This window comes from Chanodichthys erythropterus, chromosome 7, assembly GCF_024489055.1.
Source record: "Chanodichthys erythropterus isolate Z2021 chromosome 7, ASM2448905v1, whole genome shotgun sequence".
NCBI lineage: Eukaryota > Metazoa > Chordata > Actinopteri > Cypriniformes > Xenocyprididae > Chanodichthys > Chanodichthys erythropterus.
Genome location: NC_090227.1, coordinates 42,066,465 through 42,089,316, shown reverse-complemented (window position 1 = coordinate 42,089,316; position 22,852 = coordinate 42,066,465). Strand labels below are relative to the sequence as shown.

Here is a 22,852-nt window from a genome sequence, read left to right as displayed (position 1 = left end):
TATCTTGTGGCCACGACATATCACGTTCCCACGAGTTTATATGTCGTGGCCACGACAAAACTAAGTGAACCGAACATGTCCCCTCCAGGTCACCGTATAAATGAACTATGTATATGCAGTGTAGTTTATGGTGGTGTTGCTTTGGTAACACACTACATTTCCAATCAATAAAGAACACTATTCTATTCTGTTTTATTCTATTCTATTCTATGAATGATTATACAGTTGTGCCATTTATTTCTAAATCCTCATACCATTTGTCCTGTTCACGGTCAACGACCTCAGCAACAGCCCCTAGAGACCAGGTACTGCCCTCATCGCTATCACCGATATAAAGTTGGTTTGACGTTGGATATTAGATATTCGATAGATATTCGGTCACGAAAATTTTCAATAGATTCTTTGTGAATAATTATAAATGTAAAAAAAGTGCCTTATTTGAAAGGTATTATAACATAGAACTAAGCACACATCGCAGTTTGTGAGTTTTAATCCTCTTTAATGTGTAGCAACATATTTTATCTCTAGCAGTGATGCGCTAGCGCTTAGGCCAGATAGGGACCGTCTACAAAGTACATGTGGAAGAAAAAACGATCTTATTTATTTTTTTTTTTTTCACTTAAAAGCAATTTAGTGAACACACACAACGCTCACTCACAGAATAAACAATTTCAAAGACCTTATGTAGCTCCGCCCCTTTTCAGCGCTGCGCTCGCTCGTTATATTAAATATTCTTGTAAAGTAAATATTCTTTGACAGTGATGCCATTGAAATGTAGATCTACCGCAAAATGTAATTTCAAAGACAATTTTATAAAGATGGCGGTGCGCTTGTATACTGTACACAAAATATGTAATTGGTTATGTTATTAGTGCTACCAATACAATCTTTTCATAATTCCCACTAAGCAAAGTTATGTCCAGAAGACGTCTCTTCACAAAAGTCGTACATTGAATAGATATCCACTGAGGAGCCAGAATAAAAGTTTTTATGACGTCTTCTGAACGTCCAATATAGACGTTCGTTGAAACTCTGTACAAGGTTAAAAAATGAGCATAGACAGTAAAACACATGTTCACACCTTTAGACAACTTGGCATCTGTAATTCACACATCTTTGGATTATCAAGTCAAGTCACCTTTATTTATATATCCCTTTTTACAATGCAGATTGTGTCAAAGCAGCTTTACATTGATAACTGGTATATAATTTTGAATATACAGCAGCTCTTAAATAATGGTGTTAAAGCAGGCAGATCAAAGCACTGTTGAATATCAAATGTCAAGTGTCCCCAACTAAGCAAGCCAAAGGCGACAGAGGCAAGGAACCCAAACTCCAACAGGTGACATCAGGTGTTAAAATGGAGAAAAAAAACCTTGGGAGAAACCAGGCTTAGTCGGGGGCCAGTTCTCCTCTGGCGAACAGTCCTTTGTTACGACTCGGGTTGCTATCATAAGTCGGATATGATCGCAACATTCAAAGTATTTATTTCAGTTCCATCCAGTTGAGGATCGTATTCATCACGCCGGTATGGACGGTTGTGGAGGAACTGTGCTACTGGCTGTCGTGTCGATGAGGCCTTCACAATGGATGATCTAGTTGACTCGATCTCTGCTGATACTTCAGGGGTGCGTTGTGGTCGTGTCAATGTGCAGGTCCTCAATCTCACCTGGATATGGCCTGAATCCGGCTGACTACGATAAGCCTCGGGATAAACAGAAAGACTAATATTAGCGTAGATGCCATTCTTCTTCTGATGTAACGAGTACATCTGGTGAAGTGTTCCCGGTTCGGGCTGACCTAATTTATGCAGCCTAATAATCCTTTAACGGATTTGAAAATATAAATTCGAGAGAAACCAGATCTGAAGAAAGACTTTCTAGCTCAGCTGGGATTCGAACCAGGAACCTTCTTGTTGTGAGGAGACAGTGTTTTCCACTGAGCCGCTTGTGCTTCCCTTATGCATAGACATACATACAAACATACATATATCATACTATTTTTCATGTTTATATGTAAAATAAAATAAAATTAAAAACATTTACAGGAACAAAACTCTGTGTAGATATAAACACAGATCAGTGTTCACTGAGGATTTTACTGTGAATGTTGTACATTTCAGCATCTATCCAAACAATGTTAAATGAAACACTGAGACAATGTTTTTGAAGCAGTTAATGAGATAATTAAAGGGATAGTTTACCCAAAAATGAAAATTCTATAATTTACTCACCCTCAAGTTGTTCAAAATCTGTATAATTTTCTTTGTTCTGCTGAACACAAAAGAAGATATTTTGAAGAATGTGTTAAACTGAACAGTTTTGGGGAACCATTGACTTCCATAGTAGTTTTTTTCCTACTATGGAAGTCAATGGTGCCCCAAAGTGGCCTGGTAACAAACTTTCTTCAAAATATCTTCCTTGGTGTTCAACAGAACAAAGAAAATTATACAGATTTTGAACAACTTGAGGGTGAGTAAATGATGATAGAATTTTCATTTTTGGGTGAACTATCCCTTTAAGTGATCAAATAATAGATGATTGAACATTTGCTAAAATCAAGCAGAGGAGGATTAAACAAACAGCATTACCATCTTTACTTATTACTAACCAGACTGACTTTATTTCTGTCACACATCTACAGAGGTTATTATTGAGAATTAACAGAAGTTTAGATGTTGATGTTTGTTTCATTTGAAGTCACCATCAAGGTGGAGAGTGTTGCTAGTTGGGATCTTGGTCCTCATTCTTCTTCTGTTAGCTTTTATTTGGCTGTTATAACTGTGTTTGTAAAACACATTTGTTGTGGCAAAAAAAAAAAAAAGCCTAGATGAAGCAGGATAAATTGTTATCAACTCCTTGTTATAGAAAAATGGTAAAATGAGCATCTAATGGTATGTTTTTAATTAAACTGATCTGAAGGTGGGTAAAAAGCATGCACAAGATTTGATTGAGTATATCATGAAGTCACACACATAGACATCATTATTTTGGATATGATTCACAATAATGGTGACAATCAAAACTAAAAAACTCATCCTTGTTTTGATTGTCACCATTGTTGTGAATCACATGCAAAATCTTGATGTCTGTGTGTGACGACATGATTACTCCCGCTCAAATGTCTTGTGCACATGCTTTTTATCTAGCTTCAGGATAACTGATAATTTAATGCTATTGGTGCAATAATGCAGTTTCACAAGGTTGGTGGACGTAAACGCCAAATATAAACAGAAAATTAAAAACCAAAAAGTAGATTTTTGCTCTGTGATGATTTTGTTATCAACGAGAAGTTGATTTGGCTTTATCTGGACTTTCTTCGCCAAAACAAATGTGCATTGTCACAACACATTGTGACAAATGTGTCCCACAGCTACAGCAGCCAATGAAAAGTTAACAGATGAAGTACAAGGACCAAGATCCCAACTAAAGCAAACACTCTCCACCACGATGGTGACTTCAAATGAAACAAACACCAACAAATATATCTGTTAATTCTCAATAATTTCTGTAAACGTGTGACAGTAATAAAGTCAGTCTGGTTACTAATAAGTGAAGCTGGTAATGCTGTTTGTGGAGTTTAATCAGATTTTGAGAGGTTCAGCGTCTTTTACTTGCAGTTGATTTTATCAAATGCTGAATCATCAGTTATTTGATCAGTTAATTATCTCATAAACTTCAACATTGTTTCAGTGTTTCTTTTAACATTGTGTAGATTGGACTTATATAAACACAGATCAGTGTACATTTGAGCATCTATCCAAACAGAGTTTTGTACCTGTAAATGTTTTTTATTTTATTTTATATACAAACATGAAAAAAGTCTGAAATATATATAGTTTAAATATATATAGTATAATTTTTAAGTAATTATTCTATAAGTATGTGAATTTTATGAATGTGTCTAAGGGCAGAACAAGTGTCTCAGTGGAAAACACTGTCTCCTCACAACAAGAAGGTTCCTGTGGTTCGAGTCCCAACTGATCCAAAGATGAAAGATGAAAAATCCCGCAAAGCCTCCTAAAGACTGAGCGTTATTACTGCCCCCTAGAGGAGCATGATGAAGTTGTTCTGAATGAGTTTGACATTCAAAATTTAAATAAATTAATGTAAATTCATACAGTGTTCAATCTCTGCTTCACAGGGTGTGTCCTGTTACCTGGACCTAAAAGAACATTTCCATGCAGGTTTTTCTCTCATTTGTAAATCAGGGTAAATGCTATTGAATTAAATTCAAATCTGATAATAAATTCATTTAAAATACATACAGTTTTCTATGTCAACTTCAAATGTTGTGTGTTGTTGCTGGCTCCTAGAAGAACATTTTTATGTTGCTTTTAGTCACAGAACTGTAGCACAAGGCGAGCTATTGATATTCAAAGAAAGACATGAGCTCAGTGAAAATAAATAAGTGTTCTAACTCGCATTAAAATGCTGTGTGTCTGTACTGGTTTCTAGAAGAACATTTTAAGGTTGGTTTCATCCAGGAAACAATAGCATAACATGTGTTATTGAAAGCAACAATTGAGAAAAATCTTGCAAAGCCTCCTAAAGACTGAGCGTTATTACTGCCCCCTAGAGGAACATGAGGCAATTGTTCTAACTGAGTTTGACATTCAAAATTTAAATAAATTCATTTAAATTCATACAGTGTTCAATCTCTGCTTCACATGTTGTGTCTCGTTACTTGGACCTAAAATAACATTTTCATTCATATATTTATGTCATTTGTAATTCAGGATAAATGGTATTGAATTAAATTCAAGCCTGTTGAGAAATTAATTTAAAATACAGTTTTCCATCTAAATTCCAAAGGGTGTGTGTTGTTGCTGGCTCAAAAAAAAAAAAAAAAAAAAGAAGAAGAAGAAAAAGAAAAGGTTTTAGTCACAGAATTATAGCAGAAAACTTTTTTGTTTATTTGTTTTTAAAAAAAACAATGTTATTATCCAATTAAATAATCGCATATTTCCCCACATGCAATGTTCACACACAAACACACATAACTCACACAGCAAAAAAATAATGTGTTTACATCTTATGTGGTTACATCTAAAATTAATTTATTGTACTGAAGTAAAAGTGTTATTTAACATTTAGAAAGCATTAAGTTACACCAACAAAATTAAACCTACGCTTGGGATGAGGTAAACAGCTCTTTCACCAGTTGCAGTATGGGTGACCACCTGGTTATTGCTCTGTCACAGGGCATAGATGTGAGTTGTAAGAGATATATTTTTACTACTGTTATACCATGTAAATATTGATTTAAATTATTTGTAAAGCATGTTTGCTTTGTTGGATTAAAACGTGTTTTAAATTGCTAATAAGCTTTGTTAATTTTAGTTAAAATGAATTAAACAGGCTTGAATTTAATTCAATAGTATTTAACCTGAATTACAAATGACATAAATATATGATTAGAAATGTTGTTATGGGTCTAAGTAACAAGACACAACCTGTGAAGCAGAGATTGAACACTGTATGATCTTGAAATAAATTTATTAATCGTTTGAATATCAAACTCAGTCAGAGCAACTTCATCATGCTCCTCTAGGGGGCAGTAATACCGCTCAGTCTTTAGGAGGCTTTGTGAGATTTTTCGCAATTATTGCGTTTCAATAGCATGCCTTCAGCATCACTTTTGACAGTAAAACCAACATCAAATTATTCTTCTAGGAACCAGAGACAAGACACGCCCTTTGAAGTTGAAACAGAGCATTGTATTTATTTTTAATTCATTTATGTATTATCTTTATTTTCAATAACATGTTTTCTGCTGCAGTTCCGTGGATAAAACCAAAACCAAAATGTTCTTTTAGGTCCAGGTAACAGGACACACCCTGTGAAGCAGAGATTAAACACTGTATGAACTTAAATGAATTTATTTAAATTTTGAATGTCAAACTCAGTTAGAACAATTGCCTCATGTTCCTCTAGGGGTCAGTAATAACGCTCAGTCTTTAGGAGGCTTTGCGAGATTTTTCTCAATTGTTGCTTTCAATAACACATGTTATGCTATTGTTTCCTGGATGAAACCAACCTTAAAATGTTCTTCTAGAAACCAGTACAGACACACAGCATTTTAATGCGAGTTAGAACACTTATTTATTTTCACTGAGCTCATGTCTTTCTTTGAATATCAATAGCTCGCCTTGTGCTACAGTTCTGTGACTAAAAGCAACATAAAAATGTTCTTCTAGGAGCCAGCAACAACACACAACATTTGAAGTTGACATAGAAAACTGTATGTATTTTAAATGAATTTATTATCAGATTTGAATTTAATTCAATAGCATTTACCCTGATTTACAAATGAGAGAAAAACCTGCATGGAAATGTTCTTTTAGGTCCAGGTAACAGGACACACCCTGTGAAGCAGAGATTGAACACTGTATGAATATACATTAATTTATTTAAATTTTGAATATCAAACTCAGTCAGAACAATTTCATCATGTTCCTCTAGGGGGCAGTAATAACGCTCAGTCTTTAGGAGGCTTTGCGGGATTTTTCTCAATTGTTGCTTTCAATAACACATGTTATGCTATTGTTTCCTGGATGAAACCAACCTTAAAATGTTCTTCTAGGATCCAGCAACAACACACAACATCTATATTTGAAAAATTAGTCTATATGTATTTTATACAAATGTATTATCACATCTGAATCTCAATAGCATTGCTTTTGCATCACTTATGATAGTAAAACCAACTGAAAGCAGTTCTTTTAGGACATAGTAATAGATCACACTATTTGAATTTGGGATTGAATATTATGGTTTTTCCTCAAAATGTAAAACTTCTTTTTCTTAATAACATTGCTATTACCAGTACTTTTATTATTTCCAATATGTAACATTTACAGTCTTTTACCAGGTGAGACTGAGTGTGTGTATGTTTCAAGTTTTGTGTACACAGTTTGATCGACTTTTTCCCAAGAGTAAAGTATATGGATGGAAAAATTGAGCGTATTCCCTCTTCGTTTTGTACTTTGTAGACGGTCCCTATCTGCTATTTTACATTACAAAATGAATAGGTTTCTGATACAGCAAAGCAGATTAAACACATAAACTACATTGTGTGTCCTCTTCTACTTTTTCAAACAATTCGAACACAACTTGTTTTTTGTTCTTATACTGAATCGTTATTGATCTATTGAAGTATTTTCGAAGTTGAATCTCTGACGAATGTCAAACGTCCAATGTCAAACCAACTTTATATCGGTATCGCTATCACAGTCAGTAGCTTTAAGTGCATTCACGTTTTTAGTTTTACACATTGCTTCAAAACGGCCCGTTTCCCTGTAGCTGGACATGCACCATACTCATGCTCTCTCCCACACATTGTACAGCCATTTTTGATGCCTGTTGTGCACAATTATATTGTTCATTGTCTTTGTTTTAGCATACCTTTTGTCATATTGCTTTGGCTGCTTGAACTTACCTGCATTCACGGCACCCACTTCAACATTGTTGCTCTGGCGCTGGCATGTTGTGTTTTAATCAGCTCAGACTGTCGTGCGATGCTGATAGCCTTTTCCAAAGTCAACAAGTTGTAGTTTTTGTGACACTTCTGCGATCCCAATCACAATTCGATCTCTTATCTGTTCATCTTTTGTCTGTCCAAAATCGCAGTGCTCTGCTAGTTTTAAAGGCCGGAACACACCAAGCCGACGGCGACGAACTAGTGGCGACGAAAGCAGACTGCGGGGTCGGCTGGCGTCGGCTGGCGTCGGCAGCGTCTGGGTCCAAAGTTGCCCTGACACACCAAGCCGACGTTCGACAGCCGACGGCCAAATAGCACGTCCGTTCTGCGCCTGCGTGAGATGAAATGCCTTTCCATGCCAGCAGGTGGCAGTAGTTTGTGTTCGTTGCTATGGTTCGTTGCTAGGGAGACCGGAAGAGCTACAGGGATACAAAACATAAACAAAGGTGCATGAAAAACCAGTTCTCGCTCATCACATACGGATTCGTGTTATTTCAAAAATGTCCGACACGTTGCAAATGGCACTGGCTTTGTCAGCCCTTGGTCTTTTGCTTGTGGAAGAGGAAAAGAAGAAGCGGATGAGAAAAATACGGAGAAAGCGCACTAAATGGGTGAAACCATGGATACTCCAGAGACAGGCCCAAGGTGCTTTCCCGAACCTGTGTCGAGAGCTCGAGTTACAGGAAACTTGTGGTTTTAAAAATTTCGCTCGGCTTTTTCCCACTCAATTTCACATGTTAAAAGAACTTATTAGTCCAATCATACAGAGAACAAACACGAACTACCGGGATTGTATCTCCGTGGGGGAACGTCTGATGATTACACTACGGTTCTTGGCAACAGGTAAGGTTATTCGTTGTTTGAACATTTCATTAAAACACCTTTTCAGTTGTGTTTATTTTGGTGTATTATGAAGCATTATAAAAGTGAAAAGAATTTTATTATTTTGTATCCAGTTGTAGCCTACTTTAAAAAGACACAATGTATAAAACATTATTATGGTTGTTTGTAGCACAATGTCTTTAATAACTGATAAAAAAAATATTTGCTTTAATGTAGTGTAGTACAAATGCATTAAAAGTGTTAGATTTGACTCTGTAAAAGGTGTGGAAAATTAATAGTGGAGTTATGTGTTTGTAATCTTTGCAGGAGAAAGCTTCAAGAGCCTTTCTTACCAATTCCGGGTGGGAATGTCCACAATTCAGCAATTTGTTCCTGAAACCTGTGCAGCAATCTACCAAGTCTTAAAAGAGAAATACCTAAAGGTATACATGTATCTGTTTAATGTTTTTTGTTTTAGCCCAAAAATGAGCAATTTTTTTGATCTCTCAGATATTGTTTTAGGAGGCCTCTGATGTAGAAATTAAAGATTTTTCAGTTTTTTTACATTTTAATAAGGGTAATTTTAGGGTCTTATATTGTAGTAGATAAACTGAAAGAATAGACAGGATGGTAGACCATGTGTCGAGGGCAGAGATCTAAGTATTATCCATCAAATTATAATTTCAATGCAAATAAAATTCCACTACTACATTCAAACAATACAGTCTGGCTGGCCTATTATGCTCTCTACTTATCATACTAAAAGAACACATTCATCCCCCCAGAGCACTTACAGGTTCATATTCAAGACCATTCATACCTGTCCCTGAACAATGCAACAGGCATCTCCCCCAAAATCCAAAACATAAAGAGCCTAATGCTGACCTATAAACACTTCTTCAACCCAATAGCATTGTGAGGACGAACAATAGAACCCATTAACTATGTAAATGTGATCTTGAGAGAAAAAAACATTTGCAGGCATTTTTTTTTAAATTTTTGAAAGTGATGTTGTAATTCTGCAGAAGTGGGCTTTGCAGGGTTAATTCAAGAATGTCAAAATCACTGAGTTATTAATGGTCTGACGAGTTAAACTAATTTCTTTTAATTATATTGTTTTTTAGTGCCCAGACACAGTGGAAGAGTGGCAGCAAGTAGCCGTTGGATTCCAGAATCAGTGGCATTTCCCAAATTGCCTGGGTGCTCTGGATGGAAAGCACATTAACATTCGTCCCCCTCCAGGATCTGGATCTAAATTCTTCAACTACAAGCATACATTCTCAATAGTGCTTATGGCACTGGTAGACAGCAACTACAGATTTCTGTATGTTGATGTGGGCTGCAACGGGCGCATTTCAGATGGTGGAGTGTTTGGGGGATGCTCATTGCAGGATGCCTTGGAGAAAAGAACATCCAACATTCCTGCACCTGCACCACTTCCTGAATCAGACCAGCTGGCCCCTTACTGCATTGTGGCTGATGAGGCATTCCCCTTAAAGGAATACCTCATGAAGCCATACCCGAACCGCAAGCTGTCTGTAGAGCAACGCATATTCAATTACAGACTTTCGCGAGCTCGAAGGGTGGTTGAAAATGCATTTGGCATCCTGGCAAATCGTTTTCGCGTCCTACTAACCACCATTAATATTCAAAGCACTGCCAAAGTGGAGGACATTGTTTTGTCTTGCTGTGCTCTGCACAACTTTCTGCGCAAAGAGTGCTGTGAAGTGTACATGGCAGGAATCGACCAGGAAGAACAAGATCATGACACTGTCCCTGGAAGATGGAGAGAAGACCCTGGCCTACAGCAGGCCTCTCTGCCACGCACAACCAACAGTACAACACACGCCAAACAGCTCAGGGATAAACTGTGCCAGTACTTTAATTCGGACACCGGTGCAGTGCCCTTTCAGTGGGGCAAAATATAAGCATGTAGCAAACTTGTTTCTTTCCCCCTTGACCTTGGTTTATGTTTTATAACAATGGTGTGAATTTGCAAAATAAAGTTTATATTTTTACATCATTGTGTTTTGTGATTTTTTTTTACATAAAGAACAGTGAAGTACCTTTTACACAAAGTCAGTGTTTTATTTTCAAATGTGCAAAAATAGCATTAAGGTAATTTACAGAAAAATATCAACAGTTGGTATTTAAAATAAATAAAATGTACAGAAATATAAACTTTGCATAAGTACTCTAATATAACGTACAACTAAGCGTGACATATTTACTAAATGCTACAATATCTGTTTACAATTTTGCTACATAAAAAATTACAAGTGTGTATACTGATTGGAAGATGCATCCAGTGCATGGTTGTGGCCCACTGAATATTTGAAAATGCAATTATCAACCTCATGCTGGAAATGTGGCAGTAGATGTGGTGGCAAATTCCGCATTCTGTGTTCAAGATTTTTGCAGTAAGCTGAGATGGCATCATTGGTGTTTTCCTGTGATGCCAACTTTTCCAGAGTTTTGCCGATGGTGCGCATCAAGTTTGTGGATTCCTCGCTGGAGGATTCGTCTTGCATCTTCCTGCGCTTCCCTGGAGGCTTTGGTTTTATGTTGGAGCTTTGCAAATGGTCCTTTCTCATGGCTGTGGACTCAGTTCCACAGATGGTGGATTCAGCCAAGGGTGTACTTGACCGTAGGTCAGCATCACTGAAGCTGGGGTCTTCATGGGTGCCAGTCCAGGTGTCACTGTTGGTACCATCTGAGGGTGAACAGGAATCACTATCAGCCGCAGGTTCCTTAAAAAACATAAGATACAAATGTGACAAGTTAATGTAATGGCTTGACTTAATATGCGGAGTTACTTGTGAATAGACTCTTTTAAAGAAGCACTTGCCATCTTACAAAAAGCAAAATGTTTATTTTATTCTGAAATTAAACAATAAATAAATAAATAAATATAAATATATTTGTTTATTTACCATGATCATTAGATTTGAAGTGCTCTCCTTCCTTTTTGTGTGAGGCTCTAGAAACTGCAGGCGGTTCAGGATCCATTGCTGCCTGCCAGTCTTCTGAGCTCCAGAACTTCCTGAGGGTCCTTGTTTCTTATAACGCATGTATTGGGTTCGCAATGAATCCCACCGCTTCTTGAGCTCTTTTTCTGAGGGACAAAGTAAAATTTTGTAAGCATTAAGTGTTATGGCTGCTTATTTTGTCACTTTAATGAGTATTTGTTATGCCAACAAATGTTACTTTTTGCTGTATTGTTAATTATATTATTAACAATTTGATTAACTTTAATATTATTATGAAATATGAGATGCTAGCACAGCACATATTAATTACTGTCTGTTTCCATAAACAAACTTAGTTTGGTACACACAAAACACTAAAATGGTTATATTAGTTTTACTATGGACTATTGAACAATTACAAACAAGCTTTCTCAATTGCCAAAAAGGAAATCTTACCTGATATGACGAGTTTATTTTCGATCTCACGCCACAGTTCAGCTTTCAGCACACGGTTGACATAACATTTTTCCGTAATGTCATACAAACCCGGCCTTTCCTGGATCATGTTGATCAATTCGTCTTCACTTGCCTCGTTCCAGATAGCCATGTCTTTCACGTACCTAAGGTAAACAATGTGTGTTCCCTCTTGACTTCGTCGTTTACTTGCTTCGTCACTTCCGTTTTTCTTTTCTCATGCACTGGTTCGCTAGCTGAACAGCCAATCAGAATGATCATATGGCCCGACGGCCCGACGAGGTCCAACGCCGATTCAACATTTCGAATCGGCCGAAACAAAGCCGACGAGGACCAACTTCAGCCGACGGTGCAGAACACACCGAGGAAACTTAGTCGGCCGACGAAGAAAAACTGCCCGACGGCCGACCGTCGGCTTGGTCTCTTCCGGCCGACGGAAGAGTCACTTCCAGTAGGGGTTCAATCTTCAGCTGGCTGGCGGCAGCAGCCACTGGCAGGTCACGTGACCTGGTGGCAGCTGCCAGTCTGATTCTGGCAGGTCACGTGACCTGGCAGTGGCGCTGGTGGCAGCTGCCAGTCTGATTCTGGCCGGTCACGTGACCTGGCAGTGGCGCTGGTGGCAGCTGCCAGTCTTGATTCTGGCAGGTCTGTCAGCGGTGGCTGGCAGAGTGTAACGCGTTCCTTATTTCTATCGTTGCGTGGAAATACATAATTTTATAATTATTAATATAATATTATGACTCTATTCTTTTGTATGGTTGACGTTTTAGATGGGTTTATCTCAATTAAAGCAGTCAAATGACCGTGATCTCAACTGGTGGAAAATGACGCTCAGCCCAGCCAGCCACTGCTGAGACGCGAGTATAACGCGTTCTCTAATCACTCTCGCTGCATGGAAATACATAATGTTATTATTATTAATATAATATTATGACTCTTTTCTTTTGTATGGTTGACGTTTTAGATGGGTTTATCTCAATTAAAGCAGTCAAATGACCGTGATCTCAACTGGTGGAAAATGACGCTCAGCCCAGCCAGCCACTGCTGAGACGCGAGTATAACGCGTTCTCTAATCACTCTCGCTGCATGGAAATACATAATGTTATTATTATTAATATAATATTATGACTCTTTTCTTTTGTATGGTTGACGTTTTAGATGGGTTTATCTCAATTAAAGCAGTCAAATGACCGTGATCTCAACTGGTGGAAAATGACGCTCAGCCCAGCCAGCCACTGCTGAGACGCGAGTATAACGCGTTCTCTAATCACTCTCGCTGCATGGAAATACATAATTTTATCATTATTAATATAATATTATGACTCTGTTCTTTTGTATGGTTGACGTTTTAGATGGGTTTATCTCAATTAAAGCAGTCAAATGACCGTGATCTCAACTGGTGGAAAATGACGCTCAGCCCAGCCAGCCACTGCTGAGACGCGAGTATAACGCGTTCTCTAATCTCTCTCGCTGCATGGAAATACATAATTTTATCATTATTAATATAATATTATGACTCTGTTCTTTTGTATGGTTGACGTTTTAGATGGGTTTATCTCAATTAAAGCAGTCAAATGACCGTGATCTCAACTGGTGGAAAATGACGCTCAGCCCAGCCAGCCACTGCTGAGACGCGAGTAGTATAACGCGTTCTCTAATCACTCTCGCTGCATGGAAATACATAATTTTATTATTATTAATATAATATTATGACTCTGTTCTTTTGTATGGTTGACGTTTTAGATGGGTTTATCTCAATTAAAGCAGTCAAATGACCGTGATCTCAACTGGTGGAAAATGACGCTCAGCCCAGCCAGCCACTGCTGAGACGCGAGGATAACGCGTTCTCTAATCACTCTCGCTGCATGGAAATACATAATTTTATTTTTTATTAATATAACATTATGACTCAATTCTTTTGTATAGTTTGACAAATAAATGTTCCCCGAAAGCATGCTGTGTTATATTTGACACTTACATAAACACGAAAAAAGTAGTTTATTAGTAGGCCTAATTGTAATTTTTAGCATTAAAAATGGTGTATAAATATGAATAATCAAGTTGCTTCAGTACAGTAAATTTTGGGTTTACACATACTTTATATGTATGTACTGTCAATCAGAGGACAGAAAGCATTAAGTAGATTTTAGATATATTTTCTGAGTTCTCTCTTGCCCTTTATAGGGCTATGAAATTAATCTGTGTTGCATTAACTTATATTAGTTTCCAATATAATTGTATTCAGAAATATTGTTTATCACTTAATAATAAATATTTTTAACACGTATTGTTTATCAGAATATGTTCACAAGAATGTTTATTATAATATATTGGAGAATAAAATGTTTTGAAATGTTGTTAAAGGTATTGCCAACAAGAATTCTGTTTACAGTGAATGTATACACTAAACTGGTTTAAGTAAGTATTCTGTGGGATACAAACATTAAAATCAAAAATAAAAGTCATAGTTAGAAATTGTTTTTTAATAAAAAATATTTCTTATTGTCCCAATAAGACGGAAAACAGCAATCAATTAATTTTGTCTTGCCATTTTTAGGGTTAAGTAATTTCAGTGACAACAGGACAAACTGCAGTGCTTTTTAATATTTCAATAAAAGAAAGCCCATAATCATTAAAATCACAGAGCACAGACTGTATAAGTATTTCACAAAGATAAAGAATATTTACAAATCAAAACAAGAAAAGAACTATTTACAAATAAAAAAACAATAAACAATATATATATGTATTGCGTGTTGCACTTATTCCACACAATGTGCAGCAGCAAATGCCATTTCGGCCTGAAATCGGTGGAACCCCTCAGTTTTTTTAAGAATCAGAATGGTAATCTATAATCAAGGAAAAACACTATCATTACAATTGTATCACATATTATAAATTGTGCATTAAATGTAGAATTGATAATTGCATAATTACTCAAATTTAAAATATATATCATTAGCTCCTGAATTATTAATATCTTCTTCACAAAACGTTACATACCTCAGGTGTCATGACCTCCATGGCATAAGAAGGGCTTGATAAATCTGTTTTTTGCAATTTCAAAACTTGGTACACTTTGTCAATTATACCCTCAGTCTATGAAAAACAACAATGCAGATAGTTCCCTTATCAGTGTTTCAAATAAATCCACCATTACATTCCAATTTTCGATTATAATAAATGATAAGATATTGAGAATCTGTGGTGAAAACGCACTATGAATCTATAAAAAAAGTAACTGTGGTATTTTATTATACCTGTTCTTGGTTAAAGACAGAAATCCGGAGGTTGCACAGCATTTTTAATTTGGGTGCATAATTTGGATTCTTGTTCAGAAACATTCGTTGCGACTTAACTGCACCAGACATGAGGTCATGATGGAGTTTCTACAAAAGAAAAAAAAAGTTGTTTTACAGCAATATTAGTATTTATTAATTTTCTAAATATGTTAATCTTGATTACGTGTCATACAGCATATACGTGCTATTTTATTTTTAAAGGCTGTCATAACAATTACCACAATTTCTTCATCTGTCACCACTGTGTCGACCAAAAGTCCATCTTTCAAAGCTGTGAGGGTGCTGTAAAGTATAAATGTATACATTACAAATAGTTTAGTGATCTTTTGTTTTTGTTACAGTTCTGTTGCTAACCTTTCAAAGGAATATGGCTGTTCTTGATCACATCCACAGCTAAAGGGTGTTTCTTTTGAAATGGTTACAGGGTCTATGCCAGCGCAATCAGTGTGTAACCATTTGTTGCACTGGTCACACTGAACCCACTGCATAAGTGTGGTGTGTGGATGCAGAGTTCTGAAAACATAAATATTATTGTAATTTTAAAAGCAGAAAAATTCATTTACAACATGATAAAGTTTATAATGCTATACTATGTACTTTTTTCCTGTCTTTTGATAGACACAGGCTTTTATGTCCTGGGCCATGCAGGTGTTGGTCTCTATTTCACTTTCCTCCGTTTCTCCAATTGCAGTGGGAAAGTCCTGTCCAGTAGAACATATAAATTTAAAAATTTCCTTTTTTTTGTCAAATTGTATTGAAACTCTTAATTCTTATTTATCTTACTTCAGTAGTCACATCTTTCAACATGCTTGTGGCATGGTAAACACGTAGGTGTGTTAGCTGACATGTTTGAAGCACTTCAGATGACATTTTCATGTTTTTTGCTTCCATTTCTGCTGCCTTTAAAAAAAAAAAATGTTGTTCACAGCCCAAATACACACATTTACATTAAAAACATTTTAATAGTGAACTGAGAAATAAACCTTACAGTGCACACAAATACCCCACAGTTCACACAGTCTTGCTGAATCCACTGTTCTGGATTGCAAACAGTCCAGCCTTCCAGTGACCCATATTTTTGGAAAGCCTCTCTTTAAAGATTTTAGATTAAAAGAGAGCTCATACGTCAAGCATCTTTCATATTTTCTATATACCATTAATATGTTTTTAAAATAATTAATGTTTTTATAATTCACCTGATACAGATTACAAATGTATTACCTCAGAATCTCCATGTCATTCCTTTCTATAGAATTGTAGATCCTCATTGAATCGTAAATGTGCACTTGTTTTGCAGGGACATCGAAAACCTGAGAAATGAGAAAAGTTTCAGTCAGCATATCTAGACAGTGTACAGCACTACAGTGTCTTGCAGAAATTACCCAGAGTATAAAGTGGTTTCCTAGTTCTGGTGTGTTACCCCCAACGATTCTTGGGAGCAGGAACTTTTGAACATTCTACAGGGAACAACACACACACACACACACACACACACACACACACACACACGTTTGTACTGCTATCTTAGTGTGGACATTGCATTGACTTCCATTGATTTTATATCAGGTCAATGATATTTTCTATCCCCTTACCCAACCCCTACTCCTAAACCTACCCATCACAGAAACATGTGACCACTAGATTTAATTAAAAAATAAATTTGCTGATTTATAAGCCTTTTAAAATAGTGAGGATCAGTCAATGTCCTCACTAGAGGGTTGTGAAAGTATTCCACAGAATAAGTGAGGACATTTGGTCCTCACAATAGAGTCAAAACGAGTACACACCACACACACACATATACTTACATGTGTGTGTGTGTGTGTGTGTGTGAAACCCTTCTGTTATTAAACATGTAGTCAAGCATACCTTAGGACCTTGCACATGTGACCTTGTAATGGCATTTTTTTGTGACCACTCTCTGTACCACAAAATGTACACATCTGTGTACAAGGCAAAGACCTGTGCATGAAGTGAAATACAATTAATTATAATATGTTCCTAACATTCACAGTGCAATGTTACATTTCTCATGAGGCAATTACATAAAACACTCATTAGTCATCAAACAGTTAAGTACTTACATTCTGAGTTTCTGCTGCTATCTGAGCAAGTCGACAATTCACAGCCTTTAAATTACACAATTACACAAATTAATTACACAAACTTTAGAAAATTACAGATAATTACATGATTGTAGTGTGAATGTGAGTGTAGTGCTTATATTATATAAATTCTGTGCACTGTGTGCCTTCTGAGATACTTATAAAGATTTATAAAGCAAACATAAGAACATTTTAAGCACACTTACATTATCATTTAACCAAGGCATGTTCTTGGTTTGGTCTTCATCTAAAAGAGAGGACGGGCAAACACTTCTTAAGTCAGCAATATATAGTGTTGCATATGCTGAAAATCTGTGAATTATTTCTCTCTCTCTCCTCCAGGCAATGTAAAGTTGTTTCAGCTTGGCCTTTAGTTCAAAAAACAGAAGTCATAAATTACATGTAAATGAATAACAAAATTTTACAGATTTAGTTTGGTTTACTGTAATCTATTCCTTGGAAATTTAACACATACAAAAGTCAGTCTGTACCTTATTTTGTTCACTTATAGGAAACAATGACACAGTGAAACTCTCCAGGTCTTCTTCAACTTTGTCTGGTTCAGCTTGTGGTTCAGTTAATGACTTTACAGCTGTTCTTCGGTACATCTCTGCAATGATATGACATAGAATTGAGATAAAACAAAGTATATGTTAAAACATTTATTGTACTACATCAATTTTTTTGATGAATTACATTACCTTTGTCTGTTTCCTCATCAACACCTATTAATAGGTTTCCATGTTGCCCAAGGTGCACATCTTTGTTGGACATTTTTTGAATGTCCTGCAGGAAGTTATTGTTGATCCGCTGGTTGTGCAGATGGAAATTCAGCCGCAATGCAAACATATAGTGAATGTCCTTCAATTGGCAGAGGAAGTACCTGCTGGTTGACAGCTCTTTGTTAATTTGCTCTGCTGAAGCTGAATTAACAACAGAGGCAAGGTCTGGCAACAGTTTTATGCTCCTCAGTCTCTCCTCAGGCCTTTTTTGGTTTTTTTCATGAAAACGGTCATAAAGGGAATACCGTTCGCAAGTTCCAGTCAGAGGGTGAGGGCAGGTGAATCTGTCAGTTGATTTGTCTTTATGTATCTTTGGCCCCATAGAGCTTTGGAGGGTATTCACCCATTCATGCTGCACTTCAAGTTTTTTTTCCAATGCAGCAGAAATGTTTTCTGCTGTTGGAGCACATAGCCTGCCATCATATGGCTGGAAAAATTTTTGATGAGTCCTATTATTCACATGTCTGGCGACACGGCCAGCTATGTCAGAGATAAAAACTGTAGGTGGAAATTTGAAGCTCAGGAGAGCATCTCCATGGTCTCGAGCAGATTCTTGCCACCACAGGGGCGACTGATAGTACACCACACTATGGGGGCACCCAAGATGCAGTACCCCTCCTGTGGGAAAAAAAAAAAATGCAGAACATTGCTAATTTATTATTTTTTTTTTTTTACAATAAATAATATAGTTTAGCAAAGTCAAGTGTAAAATATAAATGTATTTATTTACTATAACTGGGATTCAGTAATGTCTATGATTCATTATTATGATGATAGTTGAATATTCATGCTTTAGTTTTCTGTCTTTTGTCTTTTGTCTTTTGCTGTTTCCTGTGTTAGTAGCCCTTTGTAGATATTGTTCTACTTTGTTCAAGTTTTCCTATTTAGATCATCATTGTGTAATTTAGCCTGGGATTCTGTTTCATTCTCCATTTTGAGTATCCGTGGCACTATAAAATTCTATTTATTTATTTACTTTTACTAAACTACTGCATTTACCTTAATGTCTGTGTTCCAGATGCATTAAAAAAAATAATAAGTTGTTGTCCATTCTGGACCATGCTTGCAAGTCTCTACATATTTATCTTACCTCCTGCTTTGTGAAGCTTTACGAACATTTTGGGATATATTTCCTTATACAACAGAAGTTCCTCAAGCCTATTAATGAGGTCAGATTGTGATCCACTTGCTGAAATGCCTAGAGCATTGCATGCCTTTGTAAGATCTTCTCTTCGAGGCTAATAATGTTGGTGAAAAAACATGCATTTGGTTATTTTAAAAAACGCAGCCAAAGTAGTTCAAGCAAATGACAAATTGACTCAAATGGTATTTCCTCCGAAAGTTACAGATTAAACCTATATAGTATATATATATATATATATATATATATATATATATATATATATATATGAGAGAGAGAGAGAGAGAATTAGCTTGTAAATTGTCTTACCCCTTTGGTCTCTAATACTTGCAAAATTCTGTCCTCATCAAATTCCTCAATTGGCCTCTTTGTCCACAATCTGTCTTTCTGGGAGAGGCCTTTGAAAATCTCAGTCTTTGGTATGACATCAGACATTCTGGAGTTTTGACCAATCCATGGTGTAAAGGCAGAATATGTTAGTGGGCTAGAGAAGGGGTTTTGAGATGACCCTGAGGGAGGGAGATAAGGAGGGAGACGGTCATGATTGAGTGAGTGAGTGAGTGAGTGAGTGAGTGAATAGGGAGGGAAGGAAAAGGAAGGAATGAGGGAGGGACAGAGGAAGGGACTGAAGGAAGAAGTGAGTGAGTGAGTGAGTGAGTGAGGTAACTGAGGGAAGGAAGGAAGGAATTGTAAAATAATTTAAAGGAAGTACATATAATGTTTAAGTATAAAAAACAGCTTACCATCACAAAATCCTGTTGCTATTATTTCTTTTTCAAGGGTTTCCCATCTAGCTGAAATGTTCACCTGCGTGTCCTGTGAAGTGGTGTTTGTCAGGTCTGGACGTCTCATGAGATGCACTACACATAAAGAGTAAATTATAAGATAAGACATTGTTAACTGTTGTTGGCAGCATTTGAGGGCTTTTAAATGAGTACAATGAATTCATACCTGGTAAGTCAAAGGCCACTTTCCAGTTGCTGTCAGCAATTAAAATAGGAGGATGATGGCCACAACGGTAACAGAAGTAATTGTAGGTGTAGCTCCTCAAAGCAGAAAAGTGGTAAAAAGCTTTCCTTATTGTGTTTTGTGGAATGTACACTTTGCTGTGTTCCCCCAGAGTACGCAAAAAACGTCCAACAGCAATGTGGTTCTGTTGCAGGTAAAGACAAATGTTCATTAGTTAGGACAATATGTTAAATAATGTTTGGCTAAAAATTCACATTTATTTTACTTACAGAAAGACCGGTTGTCAAAAGTGAACACAAAGGGATTGTGAGGAATACTTTGTTGTTGAAGTTATGAAATCCAGAATTATATTCTTGGAATCTGACTTGGGTTCCACAAACAGGGCATTCCTTTATGTACACAGCAACACCTGAACAAAAAATGTATTTTATATATACATTTTTTTTTTTATATATATATATATATATATATATAATTTTCCTCCACTAGAACTAACAACAGTTTGACCAATACCTTTGTGCACAGAAAACAAACCATAAATGGTACCACACTTTGTTTTCAGTATAGCATCACTAAGGTTTGGGTAGCATGGTCCTGGGCAGTAAGGGCACTTTGTCTCTTTGGGCACAAAGCTTTGAGGGATCACCATTTCCCTTACAGTTAACTCTTGAGGAAGAGTTTCTGGAATTTTCTTGCACCTCATAAGGTACTCTGTCATTTTGATGACTGCTGATGCCGTCTCATTTGATGGTTTTCTGTCATCATCCCTGTCTTCTTCATTCTCTTCAATGTCCTCTATTTCTTCAGGACTTGCAATTGAATTGTCTTTTAGCCATGATGGATGTTCCTGAAATACCCACCACATGCACACACATCTGTGGACACAACTCAATCTGGGCTTACTGCCCCTACATGGACAGTGCCATTTTCCAGAATGTGTGTCAAACGTTACAATTGTTCGCCCAAGCTGACACCAGTTGTCTTTGAGGTTTGTGAATACTGAAAAATATATGTAAGTCTGTGCCAGGCCATATTCCCCCCAAAAAATTGGGAAAACGCAATCAACCTCCTCTTCACAGGCTTTCAAGAGTAAGTCCTTTGATTCTTCTACTCTTGATTTTGACATCAGTCCTTTGTTCAGCATTTGGTCCAAAGACGTAGTGTTTAGTGGTGGTGGAGGAATGTAACGCTGTGCAGAGTTAGTTCGTTGTAGGTGGTGGCATTCAGTTCCAGGGTGTCCACTCCTGGCTGCAATCTTTGCCATGTCTCGACAAATTTCAGACTCGCAGTATAATTTGCCAAGTAGCAGTGATTTAATTATATGGATTGGTACTCTTGGCCCATGTAATTCCTTAGGAGTGACATATATTGCATTCTTTTCATCAATGCAAAGCATAGGTTGGTCTAAACCATGCTGCATTCTCTCATGTCTTTTCAGATTAGATGTGTTGGAAAACTGAACTCTGCATATTTTACATTTATAGCAGCCCTTTTGAGAATCTGTCTGCGACTGTGTTTCTTGTTTCAGTTGTGTTTTCGCTTCCTCCTCTGAAATTTGTACCTTGGAAAATGAATCTTTTTCTTCAAGAATAGGTTGTTGGGTCACTAACAAATAAAAAAAAAAGATATAGCAATGCAAGCCCCATTTAAAAATCCATTGCGAAAATAAGCAACTGCACTGAAGTTATATTATTGAGAATGGTCAAACCTGAAGACTTTTCTGTCACTTCATAACCTAATCCATAAAAAAAGTATTATTAGTGCCAGTTCTATGGCATTCAGATTGTTTAATATTCTTGTATAATGAATGCAGCAGCAAATATAGCTGCACATATAAAATAATACATGACATTGTGGTAGGTCAAAGTAAAATTAACACAAACCGTGTTTTCTCAGATGAATTTTGAAATCCTCTGCTCTCCCTGTAATATTTCTGCAGACTGGGCAATGCCAGTGACTCCGGCCTTGCGCTCCATCAGTGCAGTAACAGGGTATAATAAACTTCACTATAATAAAGTACAAAAAAAACACAGTGAGAAACATCTAATGGAAATATCCACTGATCAATTCTTGAGTAAATTACCGGTCTTTGCTTCTGTATAAAATACAGCATATCTATAATGCCGTTTTAACAGATGTGTCTGAGTTAGCGCTACTGCAGTCCTGCAGTAGGGACAGTCAGTGTCTGAATCACTATGCCGACTATACAATTCTTCCTCCGAGGCAAACGCAAATTGCCTCTCTGAAAAGAGAAAGACAGATTTGTAACAGCTTTAGACATTTGTACTGTTGCACAATATCAAACAGTTTCTCACCAAGTGTTTATTACAGTAAAAAAAAAAATCCTTTTTAACCAAAGTACAATGAACCAATGTACTAGCAAAGTACATTTATTTATGATAATTTTGCAATACATTTATATGACTGACTCCAAATTCACACCCAAATGCACTACAGGTGCAAAGTGAATAAGAACGTTAGGGTCACATAAAATAATCAGCTTTTCTTGCCACTACAGTTACATTATAATGTTATGTTTCCTCTTAATGTTAATATGTAACCTGACCTCATAGGCCTCTATATAATGATGTGGACAGCTTTGGTCATAGGGCAATAAAAATGGGTTTCAGTCAGGGGAAAGTATATGTAAATGTAGGCTATTTTACTTGCCTGCCATGGTTGTGGCTTCTGAAATATAAATTCCGTGACCTACTGAACAAAATTAATAAAAAAGAAAAAAAAAACGTTACTTATAACAGTCTAAAACAAATGACATCAACACAAATGAACAATCACATATTCATAT

At 36.6% G+C, this 22,852-nt stretch overlaps 4 protein-coding genes across 4 annotated transcripts; 1 reads left to right on the top strand and 3 right to left on the bottom strand.

The window, feature by feature from the left end:
* Positions 1–7,982: 7,982 nt before the first annotated feature.
* LOC137022940 (uncharacterized) lies at positions 7,983–10,232 on the top strand. Its single transcript, XM_067389409.1, has 3 exons — positions 7,983–8,325; positions 8,632–8,747; positions 9,429–10,232. Exons 1-3 carry the CDS (start codon positions 7,983–7,985, stop codon positions 10,230–10,232), a joined length of 1,263 nt encoding a protein of 420 aa, XP_067245510.1.
* Positions 10,233–10,577: 345 nt separating this feature from the next.
* On the bottom strand, positions 10,578–12,206 carry LOC137022939 (transcription factor Adf-1-like). Its single transcript, XM_067389408.1, has 3 exons — positions 11,730–12,206; positions 11,238–11,419; positions 10,578–11,054 (listed from the first exon to the last, which is right to left on the bottom strand). The coding sequence occupies exons 1-3, from the start codon at positions 11,878–11,880 to the stop codon at positions 10,578–10,580; spliced, it is 810 nt and encodes a 269-aa protein (XP_067245509.1). The 5' UTR covers positions 11,881–12,206.
* Positions 12,207–13,264: 1,058 nt separating this feature from the next.
* On the bottom strand, positions 13,265–16,300 carry LOC137023476 (uncharacterized). Its single transcript, XM_067390635.1, has 9 exons — positions 16,271–16,300; positions 16,038–16,140; positions 15,833–15,949; positions 15,647–15,750; positions 15,404–15,562; positions 15,268–15,331; positions 15,008–15,136; positions 14,751–14,846; positions 13,265–14,596 (listed from the first exon to the last, which is right to left on the bottom strand). The coding sequence occupies exons 1-9, from the start codon at positions 16,282–16,284 to the stop codon at positions 14,510–14,512; spliced, it is 873 nt and encodes a 290-aa protein (XP_067246736.1). The 5' UTR covers positions 16,285–16,300; the 3' UTR covers positions 13,265–14,509.
* LOC137022938 (HMG domain-containing protein 3-like) lies at positions 16,286–21,548 on the bottom strand. Its single transcript, XM_067389407.1, has 14 exons — positions 20,560–21,548; positions 20,316–20,455; positions 20,029–20,230; positions 19,821–19,937; positions 19,387–19,586; positions 19,027–19,174; positions 17,856–18,554; positions 17,646–17,764; positions 17,361–17,522; positions 17,134–17,178; positions 16,919–17,011; positions 16,432–16,506; positions 16,336–16,359; positions 16,286–16,291 (listed from the first exon to the last, which is right to left on the bottom strand). Exons 1-14 carry the CDS (start codon positions 21,464–21,466, stop codon positions 16,286–16,288), a joined length of 2,937 nt encoding a protein of 978 aa, XP_067245508.1. The 5' UTR covers positions 21,467–21,548.
* Between the last annotated feature and the right edge of the window lie 1,304 nt (positions 21,549–22,852).